Here is an 18,121-nt window from a genome sequence, read left to right as displayed (position 1 = left end):
ATATTATATATAGCAATAGAAACTATCTGAATGAATTTTGAAGATAAAAAAGACTGAACAAAATGAACAAAGCATCAGTAATCTATGCGACAATATCAAGTGATGTCACATATGTGTAATTGGAATCCTAGAATGGAGAGGAACAGAAGAAATATGTGAAGAAATCATGGCTGAAAAATCTCCAAATGTGATGACATCTATAAACCTACAAAGGCTTGAAAAAAACAAAAAGAAGAAACATGAAGAAAACCATGCCAAGGCACATCATAATCAAGTTACTAAAGACCTGTGATGAAAAAAGACACAGAAACAAAAATCAGAATGACAGCAAACATCAGTAGAAACAATGCAGCCAGAAGACATTTAGGGGTTTCTTTAAAGTACTGGTATGGAGTGGGGAAGGATAATTTGTCCACTTAGTATTCTAAACCAAGCAAAAATATCCATTTAAAATGAAGAAAAAATAAAGACTATCTTGGGCATAGAAAGAAGAAATAATTTCTCACTAGCACACCAGTAAAACATGTTAAAGCAAGTCTTTCAGTCAGGAAAAAAAATGATATTAAAAAGATATTTGGATCCACAAGAAGGAATAAAAAGCTCCATAAATGGGTAAATACAGATAAAATATTTCCTCCTTTTATCTCTTAAAAAGATAATTATCTCTACTTTAAAGCAAAAATGATAACAAATTAGTATTAGGTGTATTGTATATACAGAAATAAATTGTATGCATAATACAAAAGCAAAGAGGCTAGGAGGGAGGAAATGGAAATATACCATTACAAGTGTCTTATGAGTGAAATGGTATAGTATTATTTGAAGATAGACTCTGATAAGTTAAAGTCGTATCTTGTAAACTGAAGGGGACCACTAATAAAACAAAGCAAAGCTAATAAAATAAAAGTGGAGCTAGCTAAAAAGAAATAATCTAAAATAAAGCAAAAAAGAAAAGAAAAAGGAATAAAGACAAGAGCAAGATGGTAGACTTAAACTCAACTATATCAATAATTATAAGCACATGGGAAGAACACTATAATGAAGAGATGGGTTGTAAGACTGGGTAAACAAAAAACAGAATGACAGCAAACATCACTAGAAACAATGCGGCCAGAAGACAATTCAGCATAGACCTTACTCTATGCTGAATTTGAGAAATCCATTTTAAAGACAAAGACAGGAAAAGTAAAAGATAAAAAAAGATATACCATCCTAACTAACACTAACAAACAGAAGAGGGTATATAATGTATTGTTCCACTTATAGGACCTTATAGGAAAGAGGAATATAGTGGCAGAAAGCAGATCTGCAGCAGCTGGGCCCAGAGAGTGGGGGAAGGGATGACTGGAAGTGGTACAAGGCAGCTTCTCAGAGTGAAAGAACTGTTCTGCACCTTCATTGTGATGGTAGTTATACATCTGTACACATTTGTCAAAGTTAAGCAAACATTCTACTTAAAGTTGGTGGTTTTTATTGTATGCAACTTACACTTCAATAAAGATGATGAAAGGAAGAGAGGGAGGGGGCAGAAAAAAAGAGGGAGGAAGGGAGGAATAAAGAGAAGAAGAGGGAAAGAGAATGGGAGCAAAGAAATTAATCATTTGGTTTCAAAAAGCACAGTCACTTCAGTAAGAATAGTTTCCATGAGCCTTTCACCCCATCGTGTAAAACATTTGAGCCCTTTTTTCTGATCCTTATTGGCTGCCCATGTCTCCACTCTGATGATTACCCTTTCCATGTCAAATTTATCAAGCTGTTGTCCCAAACAAAGATAAATGCATCTCCAAGAGAAATACCAGCACCTGCTGATGATAGTGAAATTCACCTAATTAAACGAGCTGGACTCCAAGCTGGGCACAGTTGGGATGCTCAGAAGATGGAGGTGTGATAAAGTGATAAAATAGGGCTGAAAGTGGTAGAGGTGAGAAAGATATGAAATACAGAAGAAAGACAAAACAATATAGGAACAGCTCTGAGTGTACTCACATCCCATGCTAATAGAAGATGTCTTGTCAAGCATCATAGAGAAAAATAGAAATAGAACCCATCCTCATCCTCTTATTCTGAGATGATTTACTAATCAAAGGTGATTCAGATCTCTGATTATATTTAAATAATAATAATTTAGATACCCTGGAAAATTAACTTCCTAAACTTTAACAAATATACTAGTAGCTTTCTTATTCACTTCAGATCACCATGGACCAAAGCTTTCATAATTGCAAAGACACAGAAGTGGGTATATGTGAATCTTCCTTAAAAGTGAAAGTTTACTACAGAAAGTATATATACCTCTATAGAGATCATATGTTCCTCTAAATTTAAGGATGGTGAAAAAGTCATCCCCAGTAACTGTCCAGATGTTTTAATGGCTCTTTTTCTCCAGGTGCTTCTTACTCTGACCACACATTCCCTATGGAGAAGATGGATGATGCCATAGCTCCAGGACAGGAATACACCTATGAATGGCATATCAGTGAGGACAGCGGGCCCACACACAATGACCCTCCATGCCTTACACACATCTATTACTCCTATGACAATTTGATACAGGACTTCAACTCTGGGCTGATTGGGCCTCTGCTTATTTGTAAGAAAGGTAAAAAAAAAAAAAAAAGACCAAAAACTAAAATTGAAATGGTAAGACATACTATAATGGAATGAGACTTAGGAGAATCTTGGAACCTTTCTATAAATCAAACAAAGGGAGGAGTGCGGAAACTGGATCCTCACTTGAGATTGATATTTAAAGGTTGGAATCTTCCTATTTCTTTTAATCTTTCCTCTGTCTCAGTCCTGGAAGACTCCCCAGGTAAATCCCTGAGAATATGTTCTGATACCATGCCCGTATAATCTGTAACACTTACCTCAAGGCCAAGTCTTTTTGAAATTATACAGTAGCCTATACGTTGCTGAGTGTACTTAGAGCTTTGACTAACATAATTGAGGTTTGGGTTGGTAATTTGGTATACAAATACTCAAAACTCAAGCTTCTTTTCTTATAAATAAGAACACTGGACAGTTTGGGTGGACAGATTTCAAACATATTTGATTGACTTTATAAAAAAAATTCATTGGCTGGGCCTAGGAGCAAGCATGAATTTTCATTTTACCCCCAAATAATTCAGCCTGTCTTTCATTAAAACAACAAACAACCATGATATACTACACTGTGGGAAATAATGTGGTGGATTCACCATCTGTCTACACATACACACACACACCATATATACATACATTCCTAATTCTTTTGTTCAGTACAGAAATACACGTTTTCATTGCCTGCTATATAAAAGATGCTGTGATGGCACTGAAAAAAATTCAAATTTATAAAAAGGTCCTATTTTACTTTCATTTACTGTCAGCTGCCTTTGTCAGCTGTGAGAATGGATTAATCTTGACCTCAACAAATTCTCTAGTGCCTCATCACATGCACAAGCAAGATGGCTGTATGAAACTTGGAGTATACTTTGCCAGCTGAACTTAAGTACCTGTTTATTGGCCTGTTGACACTAGAGGAAATGAACACTTTCACTAAAGCCTTGACAGTCACCAAATGTTTTTTTCCTTGTGCCTGATTAAGTTTACCTTCAAATCCCCATTCCTCGAGCCTATAAGGTGTCAGAGAAAATACTTACTGTGGTACCAGGATTTTAGTAAGCCCCCAATCATTATTACTTGTTAAAAATGCTATTTTTAAAAGATTTATTTATTTATTTCAGAGGCAGAGTGTGTGCGCACACTAGTGGGGGAGGGACAGAAGCAGAGCAAGAATCTCAAGCAGATTTCATGCTGAGTGTGGAGCTCAACGGAGGGCTCAGTCTCATGACCCTGAGATCATGACCTGAGTCGAAATCAAGAATTGACTGCTGAACCAACTGAGTCATGAAGGGGCCCCAAGATGCTATTTTTAAAATAAGAACTTCTTAAAGTTACCATTATGATTGGCTGCTTGCCTTAAATTTTTTGCTATCTGGGAATTCGTAGTGAGAGTCTTCTGTCTGGGATGCTATTAAAAAGTACATCTTTTCTTTCATAGGCACCCTCACTGAGAATGGGATTCAGAAGATGTTTGACAAACAACATGTGCTGATGTTTGCTGTGTTTGATGAAAGCAAGAGCTGGAGCCAGTCATCATCTTTAATGTACACAGTCAATGGCTATGTGAATGGGACAATGCCAGGTAATATGTGGGCTGCATGCTATCCAACCACAACAAAATCGTCAGTGCCTTTGGTCCCATTGTTTTCCTCAAAGCTCTACAGAAGTTGACCAAATTCATACTATTTTTCAACTCCTAATCAGAAAGATAATGTAATCCACTTCAGTGGTTCTCAAGATTTCATCATCTGTTTTTTTTGTTTGTTTGTTTATCCAACAACTTCAACAGACAAGTGGAAGTTACCTAAGAGAAAGACTGTGTAGCTTAATATATTGGATGTAGGAATCTGAGCAGGTTTCACCTTACCCTGTGCCTCCAGGAAGACGTCCAAGATAGTAGCTCAGTCTCCTTCAGTGAGTTCTTTGGTCCCTGCTACATGGTGGTCATGGCTTCTTCCATAGAGGAAACTCTACAAAATACAAATTCAAGGTCAATCCCTAGCAGGAAGGATCAGCAGAAAGAATACAAGGAAGATATTTAGAGTGAAGATTAATAGATTAGGAGAAATATCCCACCTACAAAAATACTATGAGCATTTCAAAAGGTGATGGATGAATAATATCCAATGGCATGTAGGATGTTCTCTCTTTCCATTTGCATAGAGGCTCTTTTGGAAAAGCAAAATCATAGCAACTGTTAAGAGCAAGAAAAACGACAAAACTGACTCCCATCCAGACTCCTTCCACCTCTGATAGAAATGACTTAGAACCAAAGATCCTGAGGAAAATAAGGGGAAAATGAAAACATTATTTTATTAAATAATTCCATACTTCAAAACACTAAGCTTCTCAGAGGTCATTCTCTGTATATGAAAATCACAAGTGGCTTTACTTACGGAAAACAAAACTTGTCAAAAGTTGAGGTCTGGACATTGCTTTTAAACTGTATTCTATTTGATTTGGCGCTATCTTCCCACCTGGGTTATTATAAATGTGTTCAGATGACTCTGGTTTTGATTGTTCAGAGTTCCAAAAATTAGTTAATTGACTTCTGTCTTAGATCTGAGTTCCAGCCTTGTTCCATCTTCGCTTAGTGTGAGCCTTGGAAGCTTATTGTCTCAATGTGACTATTTACAAAAATGGATTGACCATTTACCCTGGAGCAGAGAGTGTTTAGGAATTTTTTACATATAAAATAGCATTGCCAGTGCTATAATCTTTAGAGGGGAGTGGTCAAGGAGACCTTGTATCTGTGTCCTGGCAGAGTGAATCATTTCTGTAAACTTATAGAAGTCAAACAAAGGCAAGCCATATGCAAAAAATTAATAATTTGGTCAGGGCATAGAGATTATGAGTTTATAGTAAAAAAAGAGTAGTTGTGGGTTTAAGAGAGGCAGGATTGGGGGCCATTGTTAGTAGAACAGAAAAGTTAATACTGTGCAATTACGTTATGGAGCAGGTAAATTAAATAAATGCAATAAATGCTAATACAGGCAGCCTGGGTGGCTCAGCGGTTTAGCACCACCTTCAGCCCAGGTTGTGATCCTGGAGACCCGGGATGGAGTCCCAAGTCCAGCTCCCTGCATGGAGCCTGCTTCTCCCTCTGCCTGTGTCTCTGCCTCTCTCTCTCTCTCTCTCTCTCTCTCTCTCTCTCTCTGTCTCTCATGAATAAGTAAATAAAGTCTTTTTAAAAAATAAATGCTAATACAGATATATTAAGTGCTTAATTCAGCATAAGCACTTCTTTGGGGTAGGTAAATACTTTCATCAAAGCCTCCTACCTTCTAGTTTCTTGTTCAAAGTTTCTAACTTCTTGTTCTCACCCACCATCTAGGAATCCCTAAAGTGGTCTCTTAAAAAATACAAGCCCCTCAGCCTCTCTATGGGTATGGAACTGATTCTCAGCCCCATAATGTAGTATCTAGTGATTATGGATCTGAAATTTGAAACTCAAGCCAAGGATGGAAGCTAGGGTTGGAATCTCCTACAGAGCAAATTAACATTTTCCCAGTAACTGTGAGCACACAAAAGGAGCAGAACTCAACTTTTGTCCTCAGTTTTCATTATTTCATCCATGAAATGCTCCCAGTGGCCTAGCATAATGAAGACTTGTCCATTGCATTTAAGGAGAGGCTATATTCCACAGAATAATTCATTGCCTTGTCACTTAAACAATCAACAAGTGGTTATAGAAGCAATCAAAAATTATTAAAGCATCTTCACATCTTTCCCTTAGGCAGAGCTTTGACCTCTATCCAGCTGAGAGGATTAGGCCCCTGAACTCAGCCTTACTGAGGGCTCTGGTAATTCCCTCCAGCTGAACCTAAATTGATTCTAGAGTGACCAATACCCCAGGCTTTCCCTGCAGGAAGTCCTGCATCCTGGGAAACTCCTCAGTCCCAGGTAAACCAGGATGATTGGTTACCTACTTGGTTTCCTCCCTGGCCTAATCCCTTAGCAATCCTTGTGTTTTTGAATTAGATTTCCTCATCTCTGGGCTCTATTCTTACCTCTAGAGTCCCAGTCATTGCAATGAGTTATGACTGCTTGTTTTCCCGTCACTCAGATGTCTACTTTGCTAGGGCAGGAACCACAGTTGGAGTGTCTATACCCCCAGAAACAATGCCTGATGCATAGCAGGTGTTCAATACATGTCTAGTGAGTGAATTTTTTATTTTATTTTATTTTATTTTTATTTTTTGAATTTTTTATTATAAAGTGCTGACTGCCTGTTTCACTCCCCATCTCTCCCTGTCAGATATCACAGTTTGTGCCCATGACCACATTAGCTGGCATCTGATTGGAATGAGCTCTGGGCCAGAACTGTTCTCCATTCATTTCAATGGCCAGGTCTTGGAGCAGAATCATCATAAGATCTCAGCCATCACCCTTGTCAGTGCTACATCCACTACTGCAAACATGACTATGAGCCCACAGGGAAGGTGGATCATATCTTCTCTCATCACAAGACATTTTCAAGGTAAGAAATTCCTCCAACAGTTTTACTTGTGAATATAGGATCTCTTCTACCCAAACACTAACTCCCCCATTCTCCTTTGCCCTTTCAAGCCATTCATGCTCCAGAGACACATACCTTAGTCCTGAGAACAGAATTTAGTTCTTCTGCACTTAGACTTATAAAACATTCGTTGGGATGGAGGAAGTGGGGAAATTGACAAAAATTTTTTAAAGTGAAGCAAAAGCTGAAGAAGGGTCTACTTCCTCAAAAGGAGAAAAAAAGGAAGGAAACAAATACATACATAGAGATATTCTTCCATGGGCTTTAGTATTCAGCTAAAGAAAAAAAATCTAAGTGCTAGAACAAATCAAACGTCTGCAAATTGATGGAGGCACAAAGTTACTGAAAGTGCAAAAGATTTAACCTGAAAAGATTCTTTTTTGTAAAAAGACGAACACAAAACCTGGAATAAAGAGCAACCCAATGGATGGATTTTGAATGGAAAAAAAAAAACACATAATATTTAACTAGCTGAGGAGTGAGCTTTAAAGAACATCAGTAAATTTTGGTGGGAAAAAGAAAATCAGCCCAGGTTGTTATGTGGGATCATGTAAACAAAATAACTAATTGTTCTATTACACATTGTTGCTTTAAAACTGTTGGGAAGAAGGTCTGGGTAAAAGGAGGCCAAAATGTAAGTAAATGGTATCACTATAGGAAATTATTTTCTTATAAAACAATGTATATAAAAGCCAGACACATAAGAAAGAGACGGTTTGATGGGACTATTTTGTTTCCTATTCACACTGAGCAGTCAAAATTTTGAAATTGTCACCATACATACCTGGAAGATAGAGTCCCCAATAACAATAAAACAACAACAACAACAGTAACATTATTGACATTAAATGCTTTTTATATTAACTTACTTAATTTTCAAAGAAGATTTTATTTATTTACACATGAGAAACACACACACAGAGAGGGGCAGAAATATAGGCAGAGGGAGAAGCAGGCTGCCCACAGGGACCTGATGTGGGACTCGATCCCAGGACCCCGGGATCATGACCTGAGCCAAAGGCAGATGCCCAACTGCTGAGCCACACAGGCATCCCTACTTATTTAATTTTTAACAACAATTTTGCACAGTATGTACTATCATTATCTCCATTTTACAAATAAAGGGACAGATGACAGGAAAAATGAGAAATCAACAAGGCCTAAGTCATAAGATTTTAAGGATCTTGAAATTATACTTCTTTTCCTGAAGGAAACAAAGAAAGTCTTTTCAAGTTTTTTCTCTAACCCATCCTCTCTTTCCTTTGCTTTTTATTCTTGCCCCTTTCTGTACTGCACCAGAAGAGCTGCAGACCAAAATGTTCAGAATTTGTCTGAGCATTACCTTTTCTTAACAATAAAGGTATTATTTAAACCCTCCATACCTTTTTTTAAAAGATAGGCATTTTGGTCAGCTATAATTTCTTCTCTCAAATTCCTTCACTGCCTTTGTATTCTAATTCAGCTGGGATGCAGGCTTACATAGACATTAAAAACTGTGCAAAGAAAACCAGGAATCCTAAGAAACTGACTCGTGACCAGAGGCGGTACATGAAGAGGTGGGAATACTTCATTGCTGCAGAAGAAGTCATTTGGGACTATGCACCTGTAATACCAGCAAATATGGACAAGTGAGTTTTGGGGTTCTTATCACTGTGTGAAGGTTCAGGGGTCATAGGTTCATGGCATGAAATGCCATGAGTTGATAGCTCTGAAGAGTATATATGTATTGGATTCAAGTCTTTTTGTCCAAACCAATCTGGAATTACTCTAAACTCACCAAGGGAACTCAGCAGCATAAGAGTAGTAATAGTAGTAGTAACAATAATGACAGTAGTAGTAGAAGTAGTAATAGAAATAGCAGCTACCACTTGTCGGATGCTTGCTATTGCCAAGCACTGTGTGAAATATTTTCTATGAGTGTTACTTTAACTCTCCAAGTTATAAAAAGCTTTTATTTATTTTTTAGATTAAAAAGATATAAAAAAAAGATTAAAAAGATATGAGAGAGTAAGAAATTTAGAAATTCAAATAACTCTTGACACTTGAAAAATATTTGAGCTCACTCATGATAAGAGAAGTGCAAATTAAACTACACTGAGATACTATTTTCTACCTCTCAGACTCACAAATCCAGATGATATAATCTGTTGACAAGGCTGTAGGAAACAGCACTATCATACATTGTTGGTGGAAGAGTAGTTTGGTACAGCTATTCTAGAGGATGTTTTTGAAAATATGTATCACAATTATAAATGCATATGTCCTCTGACCCAACAATCTTACTCTGGGAATTTACTATATAGATATACTTATTCACATGTGAAATGATGTATGTACTGGATATTCACTGCTGCACTGTTAGTAGTAGCAAAAGATTGGAAATAACCTAAAATATCCATCAATAGGAAATTAGTTTAATAAATTATGGCACATCTATATGATGGAATACTATGTATCTGTTTTCAAGAAAGGATGTAAATGCCCTCTGTGTATTAATATAAAAAGTTCTCCAAGTGTTAAAAAAAAAAAAAAAGTTCTCCAAGATACATTATTAGATTAAGAATTCAAGGGAGGAAAAAATGGTAGAATAGGAGATCTCCTGCTCATCTCCCCACACAGCAATAGTAATCTGACAGCTATCCACAAAGAGAAGTACTTCTGTGAGAGCTTTAGGGTTGAGGTAGGAATTTGAGAAACTTCAAGATCTTCCCAGTGGGAGCCAAGACAAAAGAAGGATATTTTGAGAAGGCATCTCATGCTCAGGTGGTAGATTCATTGATGGTGCTCCCAGCTACAAACTTGGAAACAGCCTTGTCGCATCGTGGACTCAGGTATAGCCCCACTTGGCCTTGGTCTTGACACCAGCTCCATTTGCCAAAGGACCCGAGAGAAGTCACACCTGTCTGTGACCCTAGAGGGTGGCCTACAGATTTTGGTCTGAGTATAGATCTTAAAGTGGCCCTGTAACCAGCTTCAGCCCTGGAATAGTCCTGACAGCTAAGAGACTTTGAGGGAGCCACAACCATCTATGCCCCAGGAAGCTGGTCTGCAGACCTTAGTCCCACTGCAGATCTTGAAGCATCACTGTAACCCAGCTCCAACTCTGCCAACTGCAGTCTTGCCCACCCAGGGACATACTCAATGGCCTGGTGGGAGCCTTCTCAAGGACCAAATAGGAGCCACACCCATCAAAAAAAATAACAATGCTGCCATTTGCAGACTCAACTTTAGACTTTGAAATAAGCCACTATCCCAACACTAGCTTTACTGACCAATGTCCTAGAGGCAGTCCCATCAGCCCAGAGACCAGATAGGGTCCATGCCCACCTGAGCCCCTGGTAAAAGGCCTGCCAACCACAGATGCCACTACAGGCTCAGAAGCAGCTACATGACCTGGTTCCAGCTTCATTCAACTGTAATCACAGAAGTAATCCCAGCAGCCCAGAGACTTAACAGGAGACTCTACCTGACAAAATTAGTCAGTAATACTGAAAGAAAGCGTTTGAACCTTCAAATGTACATGAACACAAGGCTACACGAATCACAAAAAGTCAGGCAAATATGGCACTACAAAGGAAACTAATAAAACTCAAGTAATCAATGTGAAAGAAATAGAAATCTACAAATTCTCTCATGAAAAATTTAAAATAATCATCTTAAAGAAGTTTAGTGAGGTGCAGGAGAACAGATAGGCAATGAAATGAAATCAGGAAAACAATACATAAATAAAATAAGTGTAATAAATAATAAAAACCATCAAAAATAACTAAACAGAGAACCTAGAACAGAAGGATATAATGACAGAACTTAAAAATTCAATAGAAAGCTTCAATAGCAGACTGGATCATGCAGAAGAAAATTTCAGAAAAATAAATAATGAGAAATTATTCAGTTACAAAGACAAAAAGGAAAAAAATGGAAGAGAGTGAAGAAAGCTTATATTACCCATAGGATACCATCAAAAGAATGAATATATGCATGATGAGAGTCCCTAAAGGAGAAGAAATGAAGGAGCAGAAAGCTTATATGAAGATAGTGACTGGAACACCTGGGTAGCTCAGCAGTTGAGGCTCTGCCTTTGGCTCAGAGTGTGACCCCGCGGTCCAGGGATCAAGTCTCACATCTGACTCCCTGCAAGGAACCTGCTTCTCCCTCTACCTATGTCTCTGCCTCTTTCTGTGTCTCTCATGAATAAATTAAATTAAATTAAGATAATAACTAAAAACTTCCCCAATCTTGGGAGGGTTATAGATAAACATATTCATGAACCTCAAAGGACTTCAAGCAAGATCTACCCAAATATTATCCTGAGATATATGATTATCAAATTGTCAAAAGTCAAAGAGAGAATCCCGAAAGAAGCAAGAGATAAAGAACTCGTCATATACAAGGGGACCCCTATAATGCTATCGAGATTTCTCAGAAGAAACCTTGTAAGCTAGGAAAGTGTGGGATATACTCAAGTTGCTGAAAGGAAAAAAAGAATGATCTGCCAACAAATAATACTATATCAATCAAAGCTGTTCTTCAGAAGTGGAGAGATAGAGACATTCCAAGACAAAGAAAAGCTGAGAGAATTAAGCATCACTAGCCTGCCTTACAAGAAATGCTAAAGAGAGTTCTTTAAGTTGAAAGGACACTAAGTAACAACATGAAAGTATAAAAATTTCTGGTAAAGCTAAATATATAGTCAAATTCAGAATACTCTCTGTAATGGTGGTGCATAATGACTTTTAACTCTATTTAAAATTTTAAAAAAGCTTTAAAATAAAAGTCTAAAGACAAAAGCATTAAAATCACCAGGTTAAATACTTTGTTAATGGATATACAAAGATATAAAGTGCTACATCAATAGCACAAATTGGGAGGGAATAGTAAGTAATAGTATGTAGAAATGTTTATACAGTTGAATTTAAGTTGTCATCAGCTTAAAATAAATTGTTAGAACTTTTAGACGTTTGATGTAAGCCTCATGGCACCCACAAAGCAAATATTTCTACGTCTAGTAGGTACACAGAAGATAAAAGAATAAAAACATATAAGTACAAAAAAATCAGCAAATCACAGGAAATATAGCAACAGAGGAAGAAAGAAACAAAAGAACTACAAGAAAGTCAGAAAACAACAAAATATCAATAGTAAATCCTTACCTATCAATGCTTATTCTAAATATAAATGGATTAAATTCTCCAATAAAAAGATAAGAGTAGCCAGATGGATAAAAACTAAGATCTAATAATGTACTGCCTACAAGAGACTCACTTTAGCTTTTTTTTTTTTTTTATGATAGTCACACAGAGAGAGAGAGAGAGGCAGAGACATAGGCAGAGGGAAAAGCAGGCTCCACACACTGGGAGCCTAACATGGGATTCGATCCCAGGTCTCCAGGATTGCACCCTGGGCCACAGGCAGGCGCCAAACCGCTGCGCCACCCAGGGATCCCCTCACTTTAGCTTTAAGGATACACATTTGTTAAAAGTAAAATGATAAAAAAAAAAATTTCCATGCAAATGGTAACCAAAGGAGAAGTGGCTATAATTATATAAGACAAAATAGACTTTAAGTCAAACTGTCACGATATGATAAAGGGTTTAATTTATCAAGAGGTTATAACAATTAAAAATATATATACCCCCTAACATTGGACCACCTAAATATATGAAGCAGATATTAAGAGAACTGAATGGAGAAATATACAACAATACAATAAAAGTGGCAAATTAAATACCTCACTTTAAACAATAGATAAATAATCTAGACATAAAATCAATAAGGAAATAGTGGAATTGAATAACTCTATAGACCAATTAGACCTAATAGACATGTAAAGAACAATCCATCTAACAGCAGCAGAATACATATTCTTTGCAACCATACATGAAATATTCTCTAGGATACATCATATGTTAGGTCACAAAATAAGTCTTACCAAAATCATATCAAATATCTTTTCTGACCACAGTGGTATGAAACTGGAAATCAGTAACAGAAAGAAAATTGGAAAATTAACAAATATGTGGAAATTAAACACACTTTCCATAATGGTCAAAAAGAAATCTAGTGGGAAATTAAAAAAAATATCATGAGACAAATGAAAATGGAAACACAACATACAAAAACTTAGGAATACAGCAAAAACAGTTATGAGAGAAGTTTATAGAAATAAATGCCTACATTAAAAAACAAAGAAAGTTCTCAAATAACCTAACTTTATACCTCAAAGGACTTCAAAGTATTTCAAGGAGTTGGACAGGGGCTGCAGATTAAGCCCAGTTAGCAGAAGGAATGAAATAAAGATTAGAGGAAAAATAAATGAGGTAGACACTGGAAAAAAAAATAGAAAAGATCAACATAACTGATAGTTAGTTTTTTTGAAAAGATAAACCAAACGGACAAACCTTTAGCTAAACTAACCAAGGAAAGAGAGGACTCAAATAATTAAAATTATAACTGAAAGAGGAGACATTACAATTGATACCACAGAGATGCAAAGGATCCTGAGAGACTACTATAATGATGATATGCCAACATATTGGATAGTCTAAAATAAATGGATAATTTCCTAGAAATATACACCCAAGGAAGACTGAATCATAAAGAAATAGAACATCTGAACTGACCAGTAACAAGTAAGAAGATTGAATCAGTGATCAAAAGCCTCTGAACAAAGAAAAGCCCAGTATCACATGGCTTCACAGATGAATTATACCAAACATTTAAAGAATTAATACTAAGCTACAAATTCTTCCAAAATATTGAAGAGGAGACAACACTTCCAAACTTATTTTACAAAGCCAGCATTTTCCTCAAGCCAAAGCCAGATAAGGAGAATACAAAAAAAGAAAATGACAGCTCAATATCCTTGTTGAACACAGATGCAAAAATCACCAAAGTATTAGTATATAGCAGATTAAAATGATCATACACCATGATCAAGTGAGGTTATCCCTAGGATGTATGGATTTTTCACCATGTACAAATCAATAAACATAATATATAATATCAACAAAATGAAGGATAAAAGTATAATAGCAACCCAGGTGATGCAGAAGAAACAATTGACAAAATTCAACACTTATCTTGATAAAAAAAACTCTTAACAAGTTAGGTACAGAAGAAATGTATACAATAAAGGCCATATATGACAAACCCAAACCTAGCATCATATTCAAAGAAAGCTTTTTCTCTAAGGTCAGGAACAAGACAAGAGTGCCTACCATTTTTAGTCAACATAGTGCTAGAAATCCTAGCCACAGCAATCAGGCAAGAAAAAGAAATAAAAGATATCCAAATTGGTAAGGAAAAAGTAAAATTGTCTCTCTTTGCAGATAATACGATTTTATATATAGAAAACCCTTAGGATTCCACCAAAAATCTATTATAACTAATAAAATAATGCAGTAAGTTGCAGGATATGAATTAAACTTATAAAAATCAGCTGCACTTATTAAATTAATAGCAATCTATCCAAAACAGAAATGAAGAAAACAAGCCCATTCCAATAGAATTAAAAATAATAACACTTAGGAAAAAATTTAACCAAGGAGGTAAAAGATCTATACAACAAAAACAAAAACTATAAAATTCTGATGAAAGATATTGAAGAGGAAACAACCAAAAAGAAAAATGTTCTATGTTAATGGATTGGAAGAACTAATTTTGTTAAAATATTCATATTAATCAAAGTGATCTACAGAGTCAATACAATCCCTTAAAAATTCCAATGGCATTTTTCAGAAAAATAGAAAAAACAATTCTAAAACTCATTTGAAATCACAAAAGATCCTGAATAGCCAAAACAATCTTGAACAAGAAGAGCAAAGCTGGAGCCATCACACTTTTTATTTCAAACTATATTACAAAGCTATAGAAATCAAATAGTATAATGATGGCATAAAAACAGACACTTAGACCAAAGAAGCCAAAACACAAAAAGCACAGGCAACAAAAACAGAAATAAACAAGTGGGCCTACATCAAACTAAAAAGCTTCTGGACAGCAAAAGAAACAATCAATAAAACAAAAAAAAAGCAACCTATGGAATGAGATAAAATATTTACAAACCATATCTTTAATAAGCTGTTGAAACCTAAAATATATTAAAAAACTCAATACCAAAAAGACCCTACCTGATTTAAAAATAGGAAAAGGTGGGTGCCTGACTGGCTCAGTAGGTGGAGCATGGGACCCTTGATCCTGGGGTTGTGAGTTCAAGCCCCATATTGGGTGTAGAGATTACTTAAAATAAATTTTTTTAAATAATAAAATAAATTTTTAAAAATGATCAAAGTACCTAAATTGGCATTTTTCCAAAGAAGACACAAATAGCAAATGGGTATATGAATACTTATTCAACATCACTAGTCATTAGAGAAATACAAATCATATCCACAGTGAGATTATCACTTCATACCTATGAGGATGGCTACTATAAAAAAGAGGTAGCCAGGGTTGATGAGAGTATGAAGAAAATGGAACTCTGTACACTGTTGGCGAGAATATAAATTGGAATAGCCATTATGGAAAAATAGTAAGAAGGCTCCTCCAAAAATTAAAAGTAGAAGTACCATATGATCCAGCAATCCCACTTCTGAATATATATCCAAAGGAAATGAAATCAATATTTTAAAGAGATATTTGCACTCCCATGTCCATTGCAGCATTATTCACGATAGCTAAGATATGGAAACAACCTGAGTGTCTGTTGATGGATGAATGGATAAAGAAAATATATCACACAACACACACACACACACACACACACACACACACTATGGAATATTACTCAGCCTTAAAAAAGAAGGAAAGCCTGTCATTTAAAACAACCTGGATGAAACTGTAGGATATCATGCTAAGACATATTCTAGACACAAAATGACAAATACTGCATAATCTCACTTATATGTGGAACTAATTAAGCAGCATGGTGACTATAGTTAATATTGTATACTTGAAATTTGTTAAACATTAGATCTTAACTGTTCTCATCACAAAAAAGAAAATAGTAATGAGATGAGTTGATGGAAGTGTTAATTAGCTTAAATGATGATCACATATATACATATATAAATAACCATGTTGTACTTCTTAAATACATACAATTTTTATTTGTCAAAATCACCTCAAAAATGCATTCTCAAAAATGCAAAAAAAGTCAAAATGCTTTTTGTAAAAGGAATGAGAGTATAAGAATATTTATATTTGCAAGTCATATTTGCATATTTATGCATAAAGATGCTAAATATGATGGAATTATACATATGAAATTAATGCAAGTGAATATTTAGGAACTTCAGGGAACATCAGGAAGGTCAAAGAGGTGGGGTATATACTGTGTGAATGAGAGCTTTCTACTGCAATCAAAATCATTTGAACGTATTTGCTATTCAAAAAATTTAATTGAGAAAAAGAGCAAAAGAGGAACTTGCTCAGGATTATGTAACAATAATTGACAGAACTGAGATAAGATTCCAGGACTCTGGCAACAGTGTGTGCTTTTTTTTTTTTAATTTTATTTATTCATTCATGCATTCATGAGAGACACAGGGAGAGAGAGAGAGAGAGAGGCAGAAGCAGGCTCCATGCAGGAAGCCCGACACGGGACTCAATCCCAGGACTCCAGGATCACACCCTGGGCTGAAGGCAGGCGCTAAACCACTGAGCCACCCAGGGATCCCCCAGTGTGTGCTTTTTATTGTGCAAAATAAATGCACAAAAATGGGTAAATTCCATCATGGAACTTCCATTTTTACAAACTAAGACAATAAAGAGGACCAGGAGGAAAAGTGTTTCATGTTGCTGCCCCAAATCTTTTATCACAGTAGCTACAGAAGATGGGTGAAGGTGGTTGTTTTTTAGTTGGCACTGGGACTGGGTGGATGGTAGGAGGGCTAGCTCAACAGTGTGGAACTATGGCTAATAAAGATAGTCAAAGCTTCTTGGTATGGGAACATACTTTTAGAGATTGAGAAATACCTGGGAAGTCAATAAAGTTACCATAAATTAAGTGATAAGAAAGACTTGAGAAAAAATCATAGTATGGCCTCTCCTTTCTTTTGGGTAGACCTTTTCCCAGAGATATCTAAGGTCTATTCTAGTGACCAGAGTGACAGGAAGTTCTAAGTAGTTATTTCCAACCATGCTACAACTTTATCAGTGGTAGAGAAGACAGATAAGAGGTTTTCAGTCTTCCAACTAGAGAGCAGATATTGGGACTTTGCAAACCACATTAAGAATTTTTTTTTTTTTTTTTTTTTTTTAGAAAACTAGTACTGTAGCTAATCCAAGAGCAGAACTTCCAAGTACAAGGGTTTCCTCATCATACTGGGGTCTTTAGTTGAGGAAATGGTTTAATTTTTTAAAAAATTCATTTCACTTTAAGAAAATACAGATCTCTGCATTTGGATAATTTCTCAAACCAAATTGGGAAACAGTATAAGAAGGTTGTCTACAAACAGTACCAAGATGAGTCTTTCACCAAGCGTTTGGAGAATTTGAATATCAAAGAAGATGGGATCTTGGGCCCTGTTATCAGAGCCCAGGTCAGAGACACACTCAAAGTAAGTAACAGAAATATAGAACCATGGAAGAAATTAAATAGGAAAGACAGTTTATAAGTACTGGTTATTTGTATTAAAAAAATATGTCCATGTAGGTTTTTTAAAGATTTTATTTATTTTTTCATGAGACACACACAGAGCAAGGCAGAGACAGAGGCAGAGGAAGAAGCAGACTCTCCACAGGGAGCCTGATGCGGGACTTGATCCCAGGACTCCAGGACCACGACCTGAACCATAGGCAGACACTCAACCACTGAGCCACGCAGGCACCCTGTCCATATAGTTTTTAATTCAAATGCAACTCTAGTTTTTATGTAGTATTTGCTCTGATTTATAGCCTACCTTATAATACAAAGCATCTGAGACAATTTATCAAATTATAAAGGAAAAAAACAAAGAGCCAAAGAGAGGTGAAAGATAATATGAGGACAAAGAAAATAAA

At 36.0% G+C, this 18,121-nt stretch overlaps 1 protein-coding gene across 2 annotated transcripts in view; it reads left to right on the top strand.

The window, feature by feature from the left end:
• The window catches only part of F5 (coagulation factor V), a 70,521-nt gene that overhangs the window by 19,860 nt on the left and 32,540 nt on the right, over nt 1-18,121 (top strand). Inside the window, exons 4-8 of one of the 2 annotated variants that reach the window (XM_072830521.1) lie at nt 2,387-2,599; nt 4,040-4,183; nt 6,860-7,081; nt 8,583-8,748; nt 17,502-17,679. In XM_072830521.1, coding sequence (XP_072686622.1) covers nt 2,387-2,599; nt 4,040-4,183; nt 6,860-7,081; nt 8,583-8,748; nt 17,502-17,679 — 923 coding nt within the window. Of the gene's footprint in view, nt 1-2,386; nt 2,600-4,039; nt 4,184-6,859; nt 7,082-8,582; nt 8,749-17,501; nt 17,680-18,121 lie in introns of those variants that run through there. The other variant, XM_072830522.1, reaches the window with a different exon arrangement.

This window comes from Canis lupus, chromosome 6 (assembly GCF_048164855.1).
Source record: "Canis lupus baileyi chromosome 6, mCanLup2.hap1, whole genome shotgun sequence".
Classification (NCBI taxonomy): Eukaryota; Metazoa; Chordata; class Mammalia; order Carnivora; family Canidae; genus Canis; species Canis lupus.
Note: the sequence above shows the minus strand (reverse complement) of the source record. Positions and strands in the feature narration are given on the sequence as shown.